Source organism: Gadus morhua, chromosome 10, assembly GCF_902167405.1.
Source record: "Gadus morhua chromosome 10, gadMor3.0, whole genome shotgun sequence".
NCBI classification, from domain to species: Eukaryota; Metazoa; Chordata; class Actinopteri; order Gadiformes; family Gadidae; genus Gadus; species Gadus morhua.
In genome coordinates this window covers 5,541,225-5,563,724 of record NC_044057.1, presented here as the reverse complement: position 1 = coordinate 5,563,724, position 22,500 = coordinate 5,541,225, and the positions used below count along the sequence as shown (strand labels likewise).

Genomic DNA, 22,500 nt, shown 5'->3' with positions numbered 1-22,500 from the left:
TGACATTCCTTCCACCATAACCCGGCCCCAATAAAGGAACGTTGGTTCTCGGAAAACATGTGGAATTTCAGGGAGGAACGCAAGCCATTTCTTGGAGCTAAAGACTAAAGGTTAAAGACTTTCCAGCAGAAAATAAAATGTAATGGTCAGTGTTAACCTGACAACTTGTCAAAGATATCCGTCTGCTCATGCTAAAATCCTGGACATTAGCGTTAGCCAAAATAAAGACCGTTGTCATTGCTGTAAAGCTGGGAGTGTTTTTGATAAACAACCACATTGGCGGAGAGAGCCCACCAATCATATCCCTCTACCAACGATGACATTTCCTTGGCGTTTGTTTGTTGTTATGATTTCACAGTACACATAACACTCCATATGCTTCTCAGTGGTCACGTATGGCTTTATTGGAGACATATGTTTCTGCTGCATGTACATTCTGGAAGATTTATGTGTTGGATTGACTTGAGCTGCACTTCTATCAACTGACTACTTTTTGTTATGGTATTGTTTTGAATTGCAACATATCCTGAGGTTGCTTGACTATCCAAAAATACAAATAAGAAAATATTGTATACTCCAACCACTTCCGTACTGATTTCTTTAGATATCCCAAACTTTTTTTGAAACTTTGGTAGTATTTGATGGTTGTTTGGTAGAATGTTGCTTTGGTTTTTCTGAGCCTCACCTCTGAATGACTTTGGATAAATATTTCTAGGTAGAGTAGGTATCATTAAGTGGACATGCCAGTAGGTTACAAATAATTTAATCGGAAATGACTTCAGCAGAACAGAAAAGATGATGATACACACAATATGTGTGTGTGAGAGTATGTTTGTGTGTGTGTGTGTGTGTGTGTGCACGTGTGTGTGTGTGAGTATGTATGAGCGAGTATATATGTGTGCGTGTGTACAAGAGTGTGTACACGTGTATGTGTGTGTGTGTGTGTAAGTGTGTGTTTGTCTGTGTATGAGTATGCGCGTTTGTGTGTTGTTCTGACAAGTATGCTTGTATAGATATGTTAGTAATGCTCAGAGCTGCCTAATGTTGATATATCATACGAAACCTTCTTGAAACAGCTCCCTGTGTTCTTCTGTATAACAGAGAGAGACCCCGGGTGGAGCAGATGAGAAAGAGACGTGACCGTGTGACGATGGAGGGGGTGGGGGGGGGGGTAATGTGTGCATGTGTTTGTGATGGCAGGAGATGTGATTGGGAGTTTGCTTCATCAGACGGGCACAGACAAATCAGAACAAACCTTGCTGGACCCCGGGGCCAAAACACATATGGTATGGTACAGAAACAAACACACACACACACACACACACACACACACACACACACACACACACACACACACACACACACACACACACACACACACACACACACACACACACACACAAATACACACACAGAGTCATAGCTATGCAGGGTATGTTATTTGCCTCAAGCTGTCTTCAAGTGGCAATCTACCACTCTGAAGTAGGTTGTGCTTGTGCACGTACTTCTGGGTAACATGCATAATGGGATTGAAGCGTTGCCTTTGGTGAGCAGGGTATGGCTCACTGGGTGTGTTTGGGAATAAATTCCTGTTCGAAGACACTGTGGTACCGTGTGAGGAAATGGAGCAGGACTCATCTGACTTTCAGCTCTGTGTCAGAGCTGTCATTCATGCTCTCTTTCTCTCTCCCCCCTCCCTCTCTCTCTTTCAGTCTCTCCCTCTCTCCTCCTTCTCTCTCACTCTTTCTCTCTATTCCCCCTATCTTCCCCCTCTCCCTCCCTCTCTCTCTCTCTCTCTCTCTCTCTCTCTCTCTCTCTCTCTCTCTCTCTCTCTCTCTCTCTCTCTCTCTCTCTCTCTCTCTCATATGGATGAAGTCATCCATATGTATCAGCCCACAGCAGCGCTGCCAACCAGCCAGAGGACAGAGAAGCACAGGATCCTGGTGAGGGTGGGGGTGAGGGAGGGGTGAGGGCAGACAACGTACAGACTGACTTAGTTCATGTGAGCTCACTGAGCATAGTGAGAGAACTTTTGTTTTGATATTCATCCAATGTGTGAATATCTGCCAGAATAAATGCCACCAATAATAACCTTAAAAAAAAGACTCTCATGTCAAAAATTTGTGTCTAAAGTTGATACTTATACTTATAGAATATTTTGCATCAATAGAGCAATTGCGGCACACAAATATCAGTGTAACGACTATCAGTCAAATTACATTTTAACCAGAGTGGTTTAATGTAAAATCAATGAAGCATAAATCAATGAAAGTGAATATAATAACAGCTTACGGCATAAATCACACACACGCACGCAGGCACGCACGCACGCACGCAGGCAGGCAGGCAGGCAGGCAGGCAGGCAGGCAGGCAGGCAGGCAGGCACGCACACACACACACACACACACACACACACACACAGATTATTATTGTGTGTTTACACTTTCTCCCGTTGGCTTCCCTGAAGCGCCGCCCCCTTCTGCAGACGTCTTCTCTGAGCGCCCCCGTAGCGCCGTCGCCTTCCGATGACGTATTTGGTGTTTACAATGGCGGCTCCTTGCTAAATGAACTGAGGTATTCTGAGCTGCAGAAACTGTACACATTAACTAAAATAATAACATCAAAGGAGTCGTTTAAAAATGTCGAACCGCACAGCTTATTTCTACGACCCGGACGTCGGTAACTTCCACTATGGTGAGTGATCGTGTACTGCAGATATAAGATGATGTGTGTGATCTGTGCATTCATTGGGGATGTTCAACATTTTCTGCGATTCTTCACGATGTCACTCTACTTACTTTACCAATGAGCCATTATGTGGTGTGTATAATGGTGCATTCTTTCCAAATGTTGATAAACCTTCACGTTTGAGTTTCAAATATCGCTCATTCCCTGCCTAGACCATTGTAATGTATGCAATAAGCATTGATGATTTATTCATATCAGCGTCCGGATAGTATTTCGTAACAGTGACCGAATATACATTTGACGGTATGACGTCATTTCTTGCTGTTTTTTTTACATATTAAAAAATATTTTTAAAAATCCAGTTTCCGTTCTGGTAGAGGAGAGCGAGCTACATTCACAATCCGGGTGTTATTATTTGTATATGTTATAGAATTATTATTGTGTTTGTTACATGTTATAACCTGAAAAAATGTAGCATTTCAGTCATATTCCGAGAACAGTGAGGTAATAATGTTACGTTTGTTGTTCATTTCTGAAACAATATCTTCTGGATGGTAAGCAGTATGATAATATCGAGTTTTTTTTGTGTAAATTTGGTCTCTAAAAATAAATTGTCCCGCTCTTTATGGCAGGGACTATCCCTTTCCATGGGAATAATTAGATTGATGCTTCAACATACTTAATATTCTTAATATACTCCTAAATGCACCACTGAGCGCCACAGGAAGTCATTCCCGCCTGTGGCCATTAAACTCTATAACTCCTCCCTCTGATAATCTGACAAATGACTATTTAAAATAAACAAACTATAACTTATTCATTCACTCTTCATTTTCATTGCTATTTGCACATAAAACAGAATGTAACTATTGTATTGTGAATTTGTGAATAGAACCCACTAAGAGATGTCCACTTTAACTAAGAGATGTCCACTTCTTACTTTAGTCTTACTTTTATTTTATTGTACTTCATTTATTCTTTTCTATTGATAATCTTATCTTCTATGCTTGTAATTTCTATTTGTACGGAGCCCCTGGAACGAAACAATTTCCCCCCGGGGATCAATAAAGGTTTCTGATTCTGATTATACGACTGTGTTGATGGGTTAGTTGTTTAAGTGCACCCACCTAGTTTCCCAGCTCTGTAGGATCTATTGTTTCTCCTTTGGTTGTCTGGGAGCTACAGTTTTCCTTTGAGAAGCTCTGAGTTCTGTCCCTGTGGCCATCCTGATCTTTCTATCTACCAACCTCCTAACAATGATTATAGTAACAGAGGTGTATGGACAAGCTCTGGTTGTGTCCCTATTCGGGTTGGGTCCATGCACTGAGCTGTTAACTGTGAACCCTGTGGCCCTGCTAGGTGCTGGCCACCCTATGAAGCCCCACCGCCTGTCCCTGACCCACAGCCTGGTGCTGCACTACGGCCTCTACAAGAAGATGATGGTGAGCAGGTTTCCCACAGCACTTTACAGCTTAGGCAGCCCCGCCTGAGCAACACACGCCTGACTCCTTAACTACGTCGTCCAAAAATATCTTCCATCTTCTATAATCTTGAGTTTTGAATGTTTTAAAAGTTAAAATTTCACAAGTTCTTTGACTTTTCTTGTTTCAGTGGTTATTTTGACAATGTTGTTTAGCACTGCTGATTTATTAATTGTATTTTATTATTATTACAAATCAGGAGTCAAAGCGCTGTCACACACAGCTCAGTGAATCGTTATGGTCAACACATTAGTGGGGCCTGTCTTGGTCAACTGCGGGACCATATTGACAGACATATACAATACACAGCATTCATGTGTCCACTTGGACGTATGAAGATGATGATGGTGCTTTTGCCAAAGGTGGTGCTTTGATCAAGAAAAGTGACTTCTTAAAAAAAGTCAGGCTAAAATTAATTAAAGCAGATATTGTTGCATTGCATAATAGTTAAATCTCACACACAGATAGTTAATAACTTCTTATAATTGTGGCTTCAAGGGGTGAGTAATTGTGTTGTTATAGTGGGTAACAGTCGGACAGATGCGGTCATTCATTCCGTCTCGGTTCCCAGGTGTTCAAGCCCTACAAGGCCTCTCAACACGACATGTGCCGCTTCCACTCAGAGGACTACATTGACTTCCTGCAGAAGGTCAGCCCCAACAACATGCAGGGCTTCACCAAGAGCCTGAACACCTTCAACGTCGGTGACGACTGGTACGCTCGCTCCCTTCACTCTCAACATTTAACCTTCATTTTTTATTCATGATTTGCCTTTTTTTTTTTTAATTCATTTGCAATTCAAAGGTGCCTACAAGTGGTTTGTAAATTGTCAAAAGACACACTTCACATTTGTGTGTGTGTGTGTGTGTGTTTAGTCCTGTGTTTCCAGGCCTCTTTGAGTTCTGTTCCAGATACACTGGAGCATCATTACAAGGAGCTACGCAGCTCAACCACAAGGTAAACCTCCCCTCGACCACCCAGAAAAACAGAAATCATCTTTCCATCTCCCTGAATGACTTCTACAGCTCGCAATGCTTGAGTTGAGCAAACTCAACCTCTCATATATTAATTTAGCAGACACATCTATACAAAGACACTTCCATGTGTTGACATTCAACGCATACAATCCTTATTAGGCAAACAACAAATTAAATTGCTTGCTTGACCAAATCAGACCTGTGGCAGATATTGAAGTCTGGGATATTGGAGAGCATTCCTCCATCGTCAGAGCTCCAAAGTGGATCATGTGTTCAGATATTTCCATGGTCCGCCGTGGAAGTCAAGCGAAACAGTTCAGGGCCATTTCTCCATCCATTCTGCAAATCCAATCCAAATCACAATAAGGCTTCCGGAGTACGTGTTCACGATGTGTTCTTGTCTCGCCTTTCTTCAGATCTGTGACATTGCCATCAACTGGGCCGGGGGGCTGCATCATGCTAAGAAGTTTGAGGTAAGTCCTCACTCTGACCTTTATTCTGAATATTAAAAACATGGTACCTAAATATTTATGCTATTATTTTTCAAGGATACTAAACCCACATATCTACTCCACAAGGAGAAGTGCCACTGATCTGGTGTTCAGATTTAGATGTTGCGTGGGAAAGGGCTATTTTTACATTCAGCCGCGTTTTCAAGGAACGGGTTACCTGCTAGTATGAAGACAATTGTTTCTCTTTTCAGTTTTAAACAGCCTTAGAGAAATGGTTGAGCAGCAGACGCTCATAGGGATGTTTACCATTGTGTCTTTTTTATAGATTGTTTTAAAGTGTATATTCATATGAACTGTGAAGGTGTGATAGTCATATCAACCTGCCAGGAGCTTTGCCGCATCAAGGTATCCAAATCTCCCCGTTTCTAATTTCAGGCTTCAGGGTTTTGCTACGTCAACGATATCGTCATCAGCATCCTGGAGCTACTCAAGTACGTGGGCGTGTGGTTGAGGAAATGTTGCCCTCTTTTGTGTGTGTGTTGATGCAGATATGTTTAAGGTCATTAAGTGAGAACGGCCAATGTGTAATATAATGGTTTTATTTAAGTGTGGGGGTTCTAACATTGTGTCTGTCTGCATGTGTTGTAGGTACCACCCTAGGGTGCTCTACATAGACATCGACATTCACCATGGCGACGGAGTACAGGAAGCCTTCTACCTGACCGACCGCGTCATGACCGTGTCCTTCCACAAGTACGGGAACTACTTCTTCCCTGGCACAGGTATGTTCCCGCCCTCAGATATTACCGAATTAATTCCTGTTTAATTTTTTTTTTTTAATTATCACAACATTGCTATTGAACTTTGGGCGAACCTTGAATATGTTACGGATTGATTAAGAATCTTTTGTTAAATATTCCAAAACATGTATTATCTTCTTTATTTTTTTCAGATTCTCATTAAATAAAGAAAAGATCTTCCTGATGTTTATTTGAAAATTTGCCTGTGGTGTTGAGTGTGTATTAATGTGTGTTGCATCATGCGGTTGATCAGGTGACATGTACGAAGTGGGCGCCGAAAGCGGACGCTACTATTGCCTCAACGTCCCCCTCCGAGACGGCATCGACGACCAGAGTGAGTCCCCAACCTTGAGCTGCTGGGCTTTCACTTTCACTTTCACTTTCCCTCCAAACCACTGCATCCAGCACCTTCTGTTACTACAACCAGATAGTATAGCTCAAGTTCAAGTTCATTTTAGAGCCCATTCATTGAAAACAACAACAGTTGACCAAAGTGCCATACATTTCAACTATCTAGTTATAAAACAAACAAAAAAATAAAAACAATTAAACGCACAAAAAAGGACACGGTAGACAATAATATAACCTACATGGAGGTAAATGCAATAGAATATGAATGAGCTTTTAGGAAGGATTTGAAAAGTGGCAGGTCTGACCTCTTCAGTGGTGTTACCTTATAGCTGTTGTCCGATAGAATTGGATTGGATTTAACTTAACCCTGATTTATAATGCCTTTCTCTTCATTTGAGTGCGTGACTCTATATCTGTCATGTGTATGTTTGTCCACTAGGCTACAGACAACTATTCCAGCCGGTCATCAAGCAGGTTGTCGATTTCTACCAGCCCACATGCATAGTTCTGCAGGTTAGTCTCAATACCAAACTCAAACGCTGCTTTTGTTTACCTTCATGGGGTGTTCACTGATGACCACTGAGGCCGTAGTGGCCCACCATGCAGAGTGCAAGGGGATGGATGGACTTACAGTGACGGTGTCTGGTCTCGTTCTAAGGCTCTGTTCACCACGTGGCTCTTGTGGAGGGTCCTGCTTTGGGGCTTCTTCAATGCCCTGCTTGTCCACATTTTTGTGAAAATAGCTTTACGTGATAACATGTATTCATCATGGCAGCTCGAAAACCATATTTTCAAATTCATTTTGATCTGGACTTTGTAGGCCTAGAATTTTTAGGCGGTTCCTGTAAAGAAACCGTCTATCTTTTCTTTTTGGGGGATTAATAGTAAGGGATATTATGAATTAATTATTAATTCCTCGAGTAAACGAATGCTGTGTCACCTCTTTCTTCCAGTGTGGAGCCGATTCTCTGGGCTGTGATCGACTGGGCTGCTTCAACCTCAGTATACGAGGACACGGGTAAGATGTCGCCTTCACCTGATCACACAGACCTCCCTCAAACTCAAACACCTCATAATGTGTCTATAACATGTACATTTAGCAGACGCTTTTATACAAAGTGACTTACAACCATTAATACACAATGACACAGCGATGGCCGAGAGTCAACATGCAGGGCGACAGCCAGCTCGTCGGGTACAAGGAGCCGGGGGTCAAACTACCAATCTTCCGGCTATATTAAATTCCATGAAGCCAATAATTCAGCATGCTCTCATGACGAACGTTAACCCCATAAGTGTGTGTGAGTTAAACCATGAGTGTGTGTGTGAGTTAAACCATACGTGTGTCTAAGTTAACCCATACGTGTGTGTATGTTCAACAGGGAGTGTGTGGAGTTTGTGAAGAGCTTTGGCATTCCTCTGTTGGTGCTGGGTGGCGGGGGCTACACCGTCAGGAACGTAGCGCGCTGTTGGTGGGTACTCAGGGACCACTACGGAAATAAGTCTTTATTTTTATATTATTAGATGTTTTTATTTTTTATTATGTCATCCCTGACTATTTATGTATTTTAATGTATGACACAGAGTGCTGTTTCAAAAGTAGTCAAATAAAATCCATCCATCAATCAATCAATCAGCCCATGACCACGCACACACACGCACACAGGCGCACACACACACATAACCTAATGTCCAGCAATCAAGCGGGGAGATTTCTTACGGGTTGTTCTGGCGCCTTCCAGGACCTACGAGACGTCGCTGCTGGTCGATGAGCCCATCAGTGATGAGCTGCCTTATAGCGGTGAGAGAACCCTTCCTGTCGGGTCCAATGGACCTATCGCTAAGCCCCTCCCATCAAACGCAGCCGACCAATGACGATAGTCTACCAACCAACTACGGGGCGGGGGCGGAGAATGAAAATTATCCATTGCTAATATATTTGCATAACTCACTTTTTTGGTATATAGTTTATTGTATAATAAAAAAAAAAGGTTGTTTTTTTAAAAATACCTTAGTTGTCACGGTGATGTCTCCTCATACCTCTACCAAACTCATGTCATGCCTTTTATACTTCAACCCTTCTCTCCACCAGAGTACTTTGAGTACTTTGCTCCCGACTTCACCCTTCACCCAGACGTCAGCACCAGGATAGAGAACCAGAACACCAGACAGGTAACCACGACGACACCCTTTCACCCCGGGATAACCCTTTTAAACCAGACACACGGCCTTGTTCTCAAACTCAACGACCCTGTGTGGTTGCTGTCAGAAACACCATTATATCGGTGTCAGTACAGTAAGGATGTTCATAGAAACAAGTGCAAAGCACTAACAATCACTAGGTTAACCCATCCCCTGTATAAAACAAATGTCTTGAGTGGTGAAGCTCCCTCCGGCCCCGGCCTGTTGGGAAAAGGAGTCCAGGTCTAGCTAGAGATGTGTAGAACATTCAAAGGAGGCTATTGAAATGTTAGTGTTTAGACTTTCGATCTGCAATTGTGTTACAAGACAAATGGTAACGCAAAATATGCATTAAGCCTATAGAACACACAAATGACAGTGTGTGTGCGTGTGTGTCTGTGTCTGTGTGCGTGTGTGTGTGTGTGTGTGTGTGTGTGCGCTCGCCCCCCCCCAGTACCTGGAGCAGATCCGGCAGACGGTGTTTGAGAACCTGAAGATGCTGAACCACGCCCCCAGCGTGCAGATCCACGACGTCCCCAACGACCTGCTGAGCTACGACCGCACGGACGAGCCCGACCCCGACGAGAGGGGGGCCGAGGACGGCTACAGCAGGTACACACACCTACGCTGTACTGTACTGTATTATACTGTACTACACTATACTACACTACAATGTACTAGACTAGACTACACTATACTATATTATACTGTACTAAACTATACTATACTACAATGTACTATACTAGACTACACTATACTGTACTACACTATACTATACTACAATGTACTATACTATACTATATTATACTGTACTACACTATACTATACTATATTATACTGTACTACACTATACTACTATATTATACTGAACTATTATACGCGTGGAATAATTAAGACAAAGGTGAAGGCGACTGGTCCAGCCTCATTTTAACATAGGCCTGTGTACGGTGCGATAAACATCAGGCAGAAAGCCAGTTATAAAGGCAAGTTCCTTTATGGATCGGGTTAGGCGAGATGTTCCTTACCTTAGCACAACGTTTTGTGAACATCTTAAAAAGAGTAAATGAGGCCAGTCATGGTCTGAAAATGATATTGTGCGCATTGTAAGCGCTGCAATACACCAAATGCCATAAGCGAAATGCTTAATATCATGTTTTTAAACGAATAATATAATATTGGATAATAATCAAATAAAAATCCCTACTTCCTAAAGGGCTGAAGTCTATTTCAGACCTGGAGATTCAAAACATAATCTCGAAGAGCGTTAAAAGTTAATTAATGTTCTGGTATCGTTAGAGATTCATTGCAGTCAGTTGAGAAATGTCCAGAGGTCCCAGCTGTGTCCTCACATCCCCCCTCATCCCCCCCCCCCCCCCCCCCTCGCCCTGTGACCCCCAGACCCGAGGCTGCCGGCGAGTTCTACGACGGCGACCACGACAACGACAAAGAGAGCGACGTGGAGATCTGACCCGGGACAGACGGACACCCGTCCACCTCTTCCACCTCCCCCACTCGCTCCCTCGCTCAATCCATCCATCCTCCTCCTCCTCCTACCACAACCCCCGAAGACGCACCCTCTGCGAGGGCCCCTGGCGTACCGTCAGACGCCATGTGGACCCGCCATCGGCCCCGTTCACCTAGAGGCCATCTTGGTTCTGAACGCTATCTTGGGGAATAGAGGGCAGATCCACGATCACCCAGATAGGGTTTAGAACCAGAATCGAGCCAAGATGGCCACTAAGTAAATATGGCCCATTTCCGAGATACCTCTAAAGCTCTTGCCCTTGGGTCATCCCCTGTGGGCGTGTCCATGGTTAGGACACGCCCTCATGTGATTCAGTCCACATGACCTCTGGGGGTCAAAATAGGGGCCCAATTGAACCGGTCAGGGTTCACCACCAGCGACCCACGTTGTGTATTGTATTGTTTTCATCGTCACACACATTGTAAGGATGTTTTGTCCGGCACCCTGCTGCCACTGAGGTGTAAGGGTGATTCCTTCCAGACCTTGGTTAAAGCGTTCGCGTCCTAAATGGATCTTGTTGTTGTGGGCTTATTGTAGACGCTGGAATTTGTGTTGGCAGGTCTGTATCTTTCCCAAATTAGACAATTAGGAAATGAGCAACAAGATATATTTTCATTCGAGCCCTTCCCCCAGCCCTGGCTGCATCGCCCCCGTGGCTGGGGGCGTGGCTGTTGGGCTGGGAGGGGTCAATGTGCTACTTAGCTGTGGTTCATGTGGTTACTAACTGGACTTTATTCCGGGCCCAAGCCAACAGTGAAGCAGGACGGTGGCCACAGTGGAAAGTCTTTTTCTATCGTCTGAACTCCACAGGCCTGGTGGATTTTTAGTCCTGCAGGTTAAATGTGTTGTTTTTGTTTTTTATACATTGATGCTTTTAATAAAAAAAATATAATCCTTGAATGATTGATTCCCCTTGCTTTACACATTATGCATGCATTATATATGTTATTTATTTTTCATTTTATTGCCTTAGGTGGTTTTGGGAACAAACATAAACGCTGTGCGACACAAGCCTGCAAGAGTAAGCTTCAGCTTAAACATAGGTCAGAGTACAAGTGCACACAGAAAGATGACATTTTGCTTGACAATAGCAGTACTGTATTGCTTATGGATAGTCACCTTAGTGTTTATTAAAGAACTCTTGAGCTTTTGATCGATTTTCCTTTCCACAATTGTTGCTAGTGTAACTATGTTGTGTGAAATGGCATTTTGGATGTTGTGGCAACCCGGCCCGGGCCAATTAAGGACATGCAGAGCACCTGAGGAACAGGTGGAGAAGCAAGGCATGAATAGCCCCGCTTCTCCACTCATTTGGGGCTCCCCAGCCCTGGGGTTCCTGTACGGAGAGACCGGTCCTCGTGGGTGACGGGATTCCACCCACGGGGGATAGGACCTATGATTCCTCCCAGGTTTTTTCTTTATTGTATTGTTTTCTGTATGAGACTTTTTTTAATTTAGGATTTAACATGCCTTTTTGTTTTTTTGCCAGCTATGTTGTGCCCTGTTTGGGAGGAGGTGATTCGCTCACTCTGCCGGGTTGCCAAAATGTCTATATATAAACTTGAGTACCCATATCTGTTTTAAAACACATTTACACTAGCTTTTATTTAACTACACAACAATCTCAGTTCTGGTCATCGAGGTATTGGTGGTATAATGTACAACTTACAAGACACACACACACACACACACACACACACACACACACACACACACACACACACACACACACACACACACACCTTTTCTGTATGTAACCAAGCGGATGACACCCTTCCAAATCGACCCTTATTCTATGTCTCCTCTGGGATGGTCGCGAGCTTCTCTTTGCCTTCATGAATCACAGGACAATAACCCTGTCAGTGTCAGAGTTTACACGCATCCTCAAGGACCAGCAAGAAAAGTGAGTCACTTAGTGTCAAACTTGCAAAATGGAGGACTTGGCTGCCTTTATATCACAAGCCCAGGAAGCACATATATTCAAGTGCAATATATTCAGGAATGCCTCCTCTCTGCCACACATTGTGACCTTCCTCCCACACAATACCCACGAGTCCTGCATGTGGAGGTTTAGAAAGAGAGACGCATTGATGGACCTGAGGTCATAAAGGACTTTATTCCTTATTCATCCAGTGGAATATCAACCTGTTACACAACAAACAATACATTAGGAGGATACACACAATACTATCTGAAGAAAATCAACCTCTCACAACCAAACCCAAGGCCCATGTTCCCAAATGCCTTTTGAAAAAACATAATTTGTTGAACCGTACAAGTATATTCTCATGAACATTTTATAGAGAAAACCAGGTGGCACCTTTTCTGTTTTTGTTCACCAACTGGCTTTAACAACTGGAACTAGCAATGCTGGTTAACATGAATGCACTCACACATAAAGCTAATAATAAATACACTCTGAGGCTCATGGGGAGTTTGGCTTCGGCTTAATAAAACAGCTTCTGACACCCCTTCAGTCTCAAGCTTGGATTGAAGCTGGTTAGAGTTTGGCAAGTCTAAACCTGTTTGACCTTTGACCTTCCCTCCGTTTTCATATTCTCACTAGTAGAGGACTAGATTTTTGCACCACAGTTCAATGAGTAAAAGCTTCTTCATTCATCCTAGCCATTTCCAGACCTGGATCTCACAGTTATGTCCCAATGCAGTTGTCACTTAGACTGCAAATAAATAACCTTTTCACTTGCTGTTTCAGTTCCAGTTTGCACACACTATGAGGATCCTGAATCAAACCGATGTGGAGTATTAGGCAGCATGCATACTGGAACTAACAGCCTTTCCTGGGAGCCTAATGAAAGGGTTTTTCTTTCACCGTTTGAGGAAAATATGTTCTTATTATTACTTAATTCAATTTCTGTGATGCCACTGTGAATTCAGCTCTCCCTCCTCAAGGAACCACAGCAGCAGCTGTAGTTCAAACACAAGTTAACGCACCGCTTGACAGTATTATCATTAGAGTCAAGCACTGACAAGGGCAGTAGAACTGAGAGAGAAACACAAATGGAGGGAGAGAAAGGCAGAGAACCAGGACTAAAGTGCAGGGTGGAGACAGAGGCAGAGGGAGGGTCGACTGAGATGCTACGGCAGTGTTGGATTACGGGTAGTTGCACCTTCCTTTTTTCTCAACGAGAATAAAACGATTACTAATACAGGGACAGATAGCGGCATCAAAACATGTATCAAACATGACCAGCCAGAAAAATAGAAGCTAAGAGTTCAAGACATAGACACAGTAATATATCCAGGGCACTTCACCATAACGAAAACCTTATTCCTTCGAATCCCACCCTGAGCATCTAAAGAAACAAACCAGTAGACCGGGGCCTCCCACTAACAGGTAGCTCTGTGTCTGACTGGGATGCTAGCCCCTCTGAGGACCCTCGAGGCGGTCTGGGGACCTAGAGCTCCTCGCTCTCGTACAGCGGCGCGGTGTGTTGGGCCGGGGGGGCCGCAGCGGGCGGGGCCCGGGGACTCAAGGAGCTGAGCAGTTTCAGGGTTTTGGAGCCAGGGGGCGCTGTCTTCATGGGTTGGGTCGTCCGGGCTAGGGCAGCGAGGAGGCGAGAGAGAGAGAGGGAGAGAGAGAGGGAGAGAGAGAGAGAGAGAGAGAGGGGAAGACACATGTGAGAATTATGCAGCAGCACTACCTGTAGCTATCTAGCGGTTCTGTTCTCTGTGATCCAGGGAGCCGATCCCATGGAAGGGTGTCGCCAACAACGCGGGCATGGCTGGTAACCGGATGGTTGCTAATTTGATCCCAGAGTCCTCCTGGCTGAGTGTCAAGGTGTCCCTGAGCTAGATACTCCACCCTGACTGATCACGAGAAGCTGGCTGTCGCCTTGCGTGGCTGACACCGCCGTTGGTGTGTGAATGTGTGAATGAATGGATGAATGCTGGGTAATATTGTAAAGCGCCCTTGAGTGGCGCTTGGTAAGAAAAGCGCTATATACTAAATGCAGTCCATTTACCCTCAACCCATACCACCGAGAGAGAGCAAGGGAGAAGGAGAAGTGGATGTTAAAATGTAAAAGCCTAAATGTGAAGGATTAACAGTATCACCACCACCAACAACAGTGAGTCACATCTAGGCCTGAACCGAAGCAGGGTGTAGAGTGCAGGCCCACTTTGTGAGCACTAGGGTATCATGGATCGGTGTGTTTGCCAGTGCCGTTGCCATGGTGACTAGGTCCCTGCAGATAGAGGCCAGGAGAGGCGCGGTGGAGACGGTTGCTCCCTACTGTGACCGCTTGGTTCTGCTGTGAGACGAGCTCCAGCCAAACATTCCTCTGGTGCCAGGGTCTAAAAATAAGGGCCTTCCTCTTTCTCGCTCTCTCTCTCTCGCTCTCTCGCGGTCTCTCTCTCTCTCTCTCTCTCTCTCTCTCTCTCTCTCTCTCTCTCTCTCTCTCTCTCTCGCTCGCTCTCACGCTCTCTCTCTCTCTCTCTCTCTGCCTTGAGCCCGGCCTGTGTAAAGCACTGCTCTCTGGGTGGGAATCCTTTCAAACATTTACAGGATATTGGTTCCAGAGAGAGCCATATGTGGCTGAGAGATAGAGAGAGAGAGAGAGAGAGAGAGAGAGAGAGAGAGAGAGAGAGAGAGAGAGAGAGAGAGAGAGAGAGAGAGAGAGAGAGAGAGAGGGAGAGAGGGAGGGAGGGAGGGAGAGAGAGAGAGAGAGAGAGAGAGAGAGAGAGAGAGAGGGAGAGGGAGAGAGAGAGAGAGAGAGAGAGAGAGAGAGAGAGAGAGAGAGAGAGAGAGAGAGAGAGAGAGAAGGGGGGAGAGAGAGAGAGAGAGAGAGAGAGAGAGAGAGAGAGAGAGGGAGAGGGAGAGGGAGAGGGAGAGAGCGAGAGCGAAGCAGACAGATTGACAGAGACAGAGACAGGGAGAGGAACAGACAGTGTGACAGAGACCGAGAGACAGAAACAGAGAGGGGGCGAGACAGAGAATTATAAGGCCTAGCCAGCTCCGGTTACACGTCCATGGCAGCGCCATCGAGGCCACATGGACCCCCTTCCTGTTCTTCTGATCACGTGATCAGCTGAAAGGTGATAGCCATCTTGTTATCAGCAGCCCCCCCCCCCCCCCCCCCCCCATGTCGCTATGACTCACTGGTCATTCAGTGTTTACATTGAGGGGGTCTCATCGCCTCCACCTGATCCGCCAGGCAGCAGCGGCTCAGCGCGGTCAGGGATTCATACGTTCACTCGGCCGTGTGGAGCGCTGGCTCCCATCTGTTGTTGACTCTGTGGCCCCCGTCACCGTAGAAACCAGTGTGCAAGCTCAAACGGAGCAGAGAGAGCAGGGCTTGTCGATGTTGTGTCGCTGTGTCTCTCTCTCCCTCTCTCTCCCTGTCACTCTCTCTCCTTGTCTCTCTCTCTCTCTCTCTCTCTCTCTCTCTCTCTCTCTCTCTCTCTCTCCCTCCCTCTCTCTCCCTGTCACTCTGTCTCCTTCTCTCTCTCTCTCTCTCTCTCTCTCTCTCTCTCTCTCTCTCTCTCTCTCTCTCTCTCCCTCTCTCCTTGTATCTCTCTCTCTCCCCCTCTCTCTCCCTGTCACTGTCTCTCTCTCTCTCTCTCTCTCTCTCTCTCTCTCTCTCTCTCTCTCTCTCTCTCTCTCTCTCTCTCTCTCTCTCTCTCTCTCTCTCTCTCTCTCTCCCCCTCTCTCCCTCTGTGACCACTGAACCATCGAGGATCAAGGGTTAATATTAGGACTGATCAAAAGTCCTCTACTGATACCACTCCTACCATTCATATCCCTACTGGAGGAAGGCTCTACTTTAATAAATGACAATGCCCCACAATGCATCGTATCACTTAAAAGTAAACCGTGAATTTGTCTCTCTCTTTTTGCGCAGTTTTGTGTTTCTTGCAGTGTGTGTGTGAGTGTGTGTGTGTGTGTGTGTGTGTGTGTGTGTGTGTGTGTGTGTGTGTGTGTGTGTGTGTGTGTGTGTGTGTGTGTGTGTGTGTGTGTGTGTGTACTCACTGCTTACGTCCAGCCTGGCATTGCACGTGGACATGCCCGCCTCGTTGATGGCGGAGAGGGTGTACCAGCCAGCGTCCGCCTTGGTCAGCCTCTCCAGGAGCAAGCACTGCCTGCCTGAGCCGTCCTGGTACAGGCTGGGGGACAGGGGGAGACAGGGGGGAGACATGGGGGAGACAGGGGATCAGGTGAAAGACCCCCAGAGCCGGGAGGGCTAACCCCAGCCTCCCACCCTGGCTCTGGAACCAACCTGCCCCCCCCCCCCCCTTATCCTCCCTGGTCCCTGATTGGATCGCATCCTTCCTCACCTCTCCACTGGGAGAGGCAGTTTGGGGTCGGTGTTAAGCCCTGCAGCGCTACACACTGGAGCAGGATGAGGTGTTCTATTCCCTGACCTCTATGTCAGCTATGTCACCCGCTTTGGGGGTCCAGAATAGCGCGGTATAAATGCAATGGATTGTTATGCTATTATTATCTGTGCAGAGAAGGCCCAGCCGCCTCAGGGCTCCATAGGGACCGGCACCATGACCTCACTGCACCTCACGACCGGGAGGTGAACTCAGGTGGCGGCGGGGGGGCGGGGGGGAGGGGGGGGGGGGGGGGGGGGGGTCACCCACCTCATGCGTTGGGGGTCGATGCGCAGCATGTCCTTGTCCTTCTTCCAGTGGAGCTGGGGCGGAGGCGAGGCGTCCACCTTGCACTCCAGGCGCACGGTGTCGCCCTCCACGGCCCGCGAGTTCTGCATCCTCTGTGTGAAGGTGGGCGGGCGCAGCAGCTCCTGGGCTGTGGGGGGGGGGGCCGGGTTAATCAAACAGTTAGGGTGATGTTGAGTAAAGGCCGATTTAGGGTCGTTTTAGACACAGAGACGTAAGCACGTAATTTACACAAGGGACTTGTTTTAGACAAGTTTTGATTTATGGTTCCTTTAAGGTTCCTTAAGGGTTGCGCGTGTTGCAAGGGGATTCTCCGCCAGAACAGTAGGGGGAGCAACGAACGAATCTGTGGGCGTGGAAGTGGAAATCGCTGGCTTGTTTATATTTATAATTATCATAATTCGTTCTTGTGTTTTCTTCTTCTCCTTCTTCAAAATTCTTCATTCGCTTCTGTCACAGCCTTTTAAAAATGGCGCTATTATGCTGTAAAACCGGAAATGTGAGACTCCTGAAAGGATGTGGTTAGCTGGCCAATCACAGTCTTTGCGAGCTGCGTAGGGCCGTAGTGTTTTAGTCGCATAGTCAGGAATTTTGGGCGACGCACTTAAGCACGTAAGGGGGGATATTTTACCACGCAAGGGGGGGTTATGTATCTTACGTGCTTACGCTTTACGTCTAAAACAGAGAATATATCGGCCTTGACACTGAGTGACACCAGGTGGACTGCAGGGTTATTTAAACACCGTTAGGGTGACGTTGAATAACCCTACGTTCTCCGAGCATCCCAGTGGCTCCCAGTAGCTCCCAGTAACCCTTCTGTCCTTTAAGCACCCCAGGGGGCCGTGCCCTCGTCTTCCACTCCCCACGTTAGAGATCGGTTTGGATCCAATTTGCGTTTAGGGGGGAGCAGTGGACGCCCCGAAACCAAAGCTGGTGTTTTGGGTTTGAACAAAACGGGGGGAAAAGTGGAGCGAGGGACGAGGCTGGAATAGTTGCGGCTTGGTTAGGAGTGGATTGGTTAGGAGTGGATTGGTTAGCAGCGGATTGGTTAGGAGTGGATTGGTTAGCAGCGGATTGGTTAGCAGCGCTCGGGGAGCTTTGGCCCCGGGCTCGGAGGGCGAGGGCAGGATTAAAGGGGAGCTATTGAGCGGAACGGAAATAGAACCCCGAAAGGTCAGCGGACCGACGAAAAACAAAGGGGACAGACCAAACAAACTCCCCCTCCCGTCAGGACCCCCCAGCAGAACACACGTCGTCAACCCAGGGCTGGAGTGGGACTCACTTTCAGCCCGGGAGTGACATGATGACACAGACAGGCCCACCCCAATTGGAGGGAGCGGGTGGGGGTGTGTATACTATGTACGAGCCACTCAACATTGAAACCCTGTACTTGGCCCAGCTGTCGTTCCTCCAAAACCAACACAAATAAATTGACAAATTGCAAAAAACGCTCTGCAAAAATAGACGTGGTTCCGTCGTTTAACAGCTTGTGTGTGTGTCTGTTGTGTTCATACGGTGGAGACAATGAGTGAGAGGCTGCGGCCTGCCGAGGCACAGCTCAGGCTGGCCGGACGCCGGCGCAGCAAGGATCTTTTATAAATTCAATATTTTCTGCCCGCGATAATCAGCCCGGCGGCCCCGGGACTTTAACGGCCCACCGGGAATTCTCCCGACTCCCCGATTACCACAGAAGAACCGGAGCCCGGTTCTTCTGCTTCTCCTTGATGAGGAACTGTGACTCTATTTATTGAGCGGCTCCTTGAAGCTGCCTCACAGCTTCCTTCCTATTTTACTACGTTCACTTCAAACTAATCAAATTTAAATTACTTAATAAGCGGCACATTAAGGATGTGTTTTCAGTGGTTGTATCCGTAAGCAGAAGGGTTAAGCAAGTGATAAAATATCTAACACACATAAAACTAAATTAGAATGGGATTCAGAAAGCTCCGCAATCTCGTGTTTTATCTGCTCTGGCATAGCGTCTGGACCCCTGCCCCCCCCCCCGCTCAGAGGGGGTCCTGGCCCGGATCAGGCCAATCACAACGGTTTATTTAATAAGGGGCGGCTCTAACACCATAAGCAGCGAGCTACAGGAGCCCCGGAGAGGCGTTCTGCTCTGCGCCCGTTTATAACACCCCTGTGGAAGTCCAAAATGAACTGTGAGGTTCCAAACTAACAATTAGTCTGGCGATATCAGGCTGATATATGTAGCAATAAATATATATATATATTGAATTAGAATTATGAATTAGATTAGATGAATCATAATTATTATAATAAATAGAATAGTTATATATACATATAACAAGGGACAGGTGTCAGGTGTCTCCGAGCAAGACACCCTAACCTTAACTGCTCCTGACGAGCTGGCTGTTGCCCTGCATGGCTGACTCTCTCTCTCTCGCTCTCTCCCTCCCTCCCTCCCTCCCTCCCTCCCTCTCTCCCTCCCTCCCTCCCTCCCTCCCTCTCTCTCTCTCTCTCTCTCTCTCTCTCTCTCTCTCTCTCTCTCTCTCTCTCTCTCTCTCTCTCTCTCTCTCTCTCTCTCTCTCTCTCTCTCTCTCTCCCTCTCTCTCGATCGCTCTCTCTCTCTCTCTCTCTCTCTCTCTCTCTCTCTCTCTCTCTCTCTCTCTCTCTCTCTCTCTCTCTCTCTCTCTCTCTCTCTCTCCCTCTCCCCCTCTCTCTCTAACTTCCTCTCCCCCCTTCTCTCTCTCTCTCCCCCGGTGCGGTCGTTGTGTGAACGTGTGTATGAAGTCCCTTTGTATAAAAGCGTCTGCTGAAGCCCTCAATGTAAACGTTTCAACGCGCGGCGGCGGCGGCGGCGGCGGCGGGGTCAGGCTCACCGATGACGTCCAGCCTCATGGTGAAGCGGCTCTCCCCGGCGCGGTTGCGGGCCACGCACTCGTAGACGCCGGCGTGGTGCACGGTCACGATCTCGATGATGAAGGAGTGCATGCCCTTCTCGCACACCAGCATCTTGTGGTAGTCGTCCGGCCGGATGGCCTTCCCGTCCAGGTACCAGGACACGTCCGGGCTGGGGAGCCCGCCCACCTGGTGGGGGTGGGGGTGGAGGGGTAGGGGGGAGAGGTCAGGGGACTCGTGTGCCATGCATCACCCTCGGGGTCCTACATACCGGTTGTGGTGTTACATTTACCTTTAGGTTTGACTGAAGCCCCCTTTTGTTATCCAGGCAGTCCTCTAACTGTATCAGGCACTTAATCCCAGATCAAATCCACGCTGATAGGCCATAAATGTTGTCGTATGTTGTTGTAATGTTATGATAAATGTATGTATATTTAAATGGAGCTGCTGGGATGCAAGACAAATTTCCGACTTCCTCTTAAAATAAAGTATTATCGTATAATTTTTACATTTAGGGCATTTGGCAGATGCTTTACACACAATGGGCCCTATCTTGCATCCGGCGCAAGTGACTTAGTCACTGGCGCATGTGTCGTCGCTAGTTTACAACTGGCGCAGAGCGTTCTTTTCCCACCACCGCCACTCGCCGGTAAATTAAGGATTGATCATGTGCCCCAAGGGGCGGTTCGGCGGAAGGAGGAGGCGTGTTCTGGCGCAAACGGTATTTTGCCGTTTCTAAATACCATGGCGCTACTGACCAGGAAATACCTGCTTTAAAGTCAGTGGCGCGTTGTTCAGATGCTATTTTAAGGGCGCATGCATACATGCGCATGCGATGCATACGGATTGCTTGTGCACCTCGCGCATACACTTTGCTTCTCCCATCTACCTAGCCGCACATTCTTGGGAAATTATCTGGGAAAGAACAGCTGATGCAGCGGTAATAAGTTGTACTTTTAAATCAATGCATCTGCAAACACCGTAGGCCTACAGCAAACACATATTTTCTTGACAGAGACATCGTGTAGGCCTACATGCCCATAACTTTTAGGATTGATGAGTATTTGATCGAGAAAAACATTGTTTTACCGCGAGTGTGTGTTAAAAAGAATGAATGAATGCGGGCGCGCGTGTGTGCTCTGTTTAAACACACGCAAACTAAACACGTAACGCATAATACAATCAATGGCAATGTCTACTACCGCGGGGACGCATGCATATTAGGATAGCATACAATACTGATAAGAACCAATGTTCATAATGTATTGCGTATATCATTAAATAGAACCACAGTTACCGCATATCATATGTTATATCATACACGTTTTGTTTGCCGAAATTTATTTGAGGACTCAGTATTTCTGAAGTTGTGGAAGAAAACCCCTTATTCCATGTGTGAATTAGGCCATATTATTTGGCAATAAACTGAGCCACTTGCAGTTTGAAATTCATGTGCATCTGTCTCATCGGAGACTGCAGACGCGCTGTCAAAATATCAACTCGTCCGATTCAAATGCGCTCATGGCTCTTAAAGGGGATGGGAGCTGGCACTGTCATTGGTTTGTTGGACGTTACGCCCAAACCACACCTACGGGTAACTAGGCTGCTTCAGACCAACCCTTTTGACACTTGCGCCGCGACGCAAGTGTCATTTATCCGCCTGTAAAATAGCGATAGCGCCGCAGAACCGCCCACAAAGCTACTTGCGCTTTGCGCTTCCCACTTGCGTTTCAGACCGTTAAAATAGGGCCCAATAAGTTAATTTGTCAGAATAAAAAGAAACATCGATATATTGCTGTGGGTACAGCAAGGATGTTCAATGAACCAAGTGGCAAGCAATTACAATCGCTTGGTTAAACTGTTCCCCGTGTACAACGAAGATTGATCAGCTCAGATGCTACAGAATGCTATGTCCCTATCCACCCACGCGTATACACACCCTCACTATGTAAAGGGCTTTGGTGCGCTTGAAAGGCGCTATATGAATGGAATGAATTGCCTTTTAAAGGAGGACTTAGAGGTTTGTGTAGAGGTTGTCAGTGGAGTCGTAATGACGGAATGAACTGGAAGAGATGGCTTTCTTCTGCTGCTTTACAACAGCAGCCCCTTAGAGGTTAACATGCTGGGATATTTAATGAAAGCGGCTGCTAAATGAGCAAGAGCAATAAAGTGAACTAGGATGAGCGGGGGAGCCTATGGTACACACAGTCTGCTAGCTCCCAACACACGCCCTGTTGGAGTGCGGCAGTTGTTTGCACTGAAGTGTGTATGTGTGTGCGTGTGTGTGTGTGCGTGTGTGTGTGCGTGTGTGTGTGGGTGCGTGCGTGTGCGTTTTGTGGCTGTGTGTTTGTGCCTACTTTATAGTCGATCCTGCAGAAGCGCCCCTCCTCCACCGTGAGGTCGGAGGGGATCTGAAGGAATCGCGGCAGGTAGCATTTCTCCTGGATGGCCGACCCCTCGCCCGCCCCTCGCTCGTCCGCCCCCGAGTGGTGCTTCCCCCTACAATCACACAGTGAGGGGGGGGGGGGGGAGAGAGAGAGGGAGAGA

General features: G+C 46.8%; 2 protein-coding genes across 2 annotated transcripts in view; one reads left to right on the top strand and one right to left on the bottom strand.

Moving 5' to 3' along the window:
* Window positions 1–2,515: 2,515 nt before the first annotated feature.
* hdac3 (histone deacetylase 3) lies at window positions 2,516–11,355 on the top strand. Its single transcript, XM_030368551.1, has 15 exons — window positions 2,516–2,694; window positions 4,048–4,130; window positions 4,741–4,883; window positions 5,045–5,126; window positions 5,563–5,619; window positions 6,034–6,089; window positions 6,247–6,380; window positions 6,652–6,732; window positions 7,189–7,262; window positions 7,703–7,767; window positions 8,132–8,221; window positions 8,492–8,550; window positions 8,842–8,921; window positions 9,385–9,542; window positions 10,329–11,355. Exons 1-15 carry the CDS (start codon window positions 2,640–2,642, stop codon window positions 10,396–10,398), a joined length of 1,287 nt encoding a protein of 428 aa, XP_030224411.1. The 5' UTR covers window positions 2,516–2,639; the 3' UTR covers window positions 10,399–11,355.
* A 1,187-nt stretch (window positions 11,356–12,542) lies between these two features.
* myot (myotilin) overlaps window positions 12,543–22,500 on the bottom strand; it is a 34,486-nt gene continuing 24,528 nt past the window's right edge. The window contains exons 15-19 of the mRNA XM_030368552.1: window positions 22,311–22,452; window positions 19,935–20,142; window positions 17,059–17,224; window positions 16,445–16,578; window positions 12,543–14,014 (exon numbers count right to left, since the gene is read on the bottom strand). Coding sequence (XP_030224412.1) covers window positions 13,872–14,014; window positions 16,445–16,578; window positions 17,059–17,224; window positions 19,935–20,142; window positions 22,311–22,452 — 793 coding nt within the window. The 3' untranslated portion in view covers window positions 12,543–13,871. The remainder of the gene's footprint in view (window positions 14,015–16,444; window positions 16,579–17,058; window positions 17,225–19,934; window positions 20,143–22,310; window positions 22,453–22,500) is intronic.

Coding starts and splice junctions, on each gene's coding strand:
- hdac3 (XM_030368551.1), top strand. CDS start 2,640: ATGTCGAACCGCACAGCTTATTTCTACGACCCGGACGTCGGTAACTTC. Junction 2,695..4,047: donor CGTCGGTAACTTCCACTATG/GTGAGTGATCGT, acceptor TGGCCCTGCTAG/GTGCTGGCCACCCTATGAAG. Junction 4,131..4,740: donor GCCTCTACAAGAAGATGATG/GTGAGCAGGTTT, acceptor CTCGGTTCCCAG/GTGTTCAAGCCCTACAAGGC.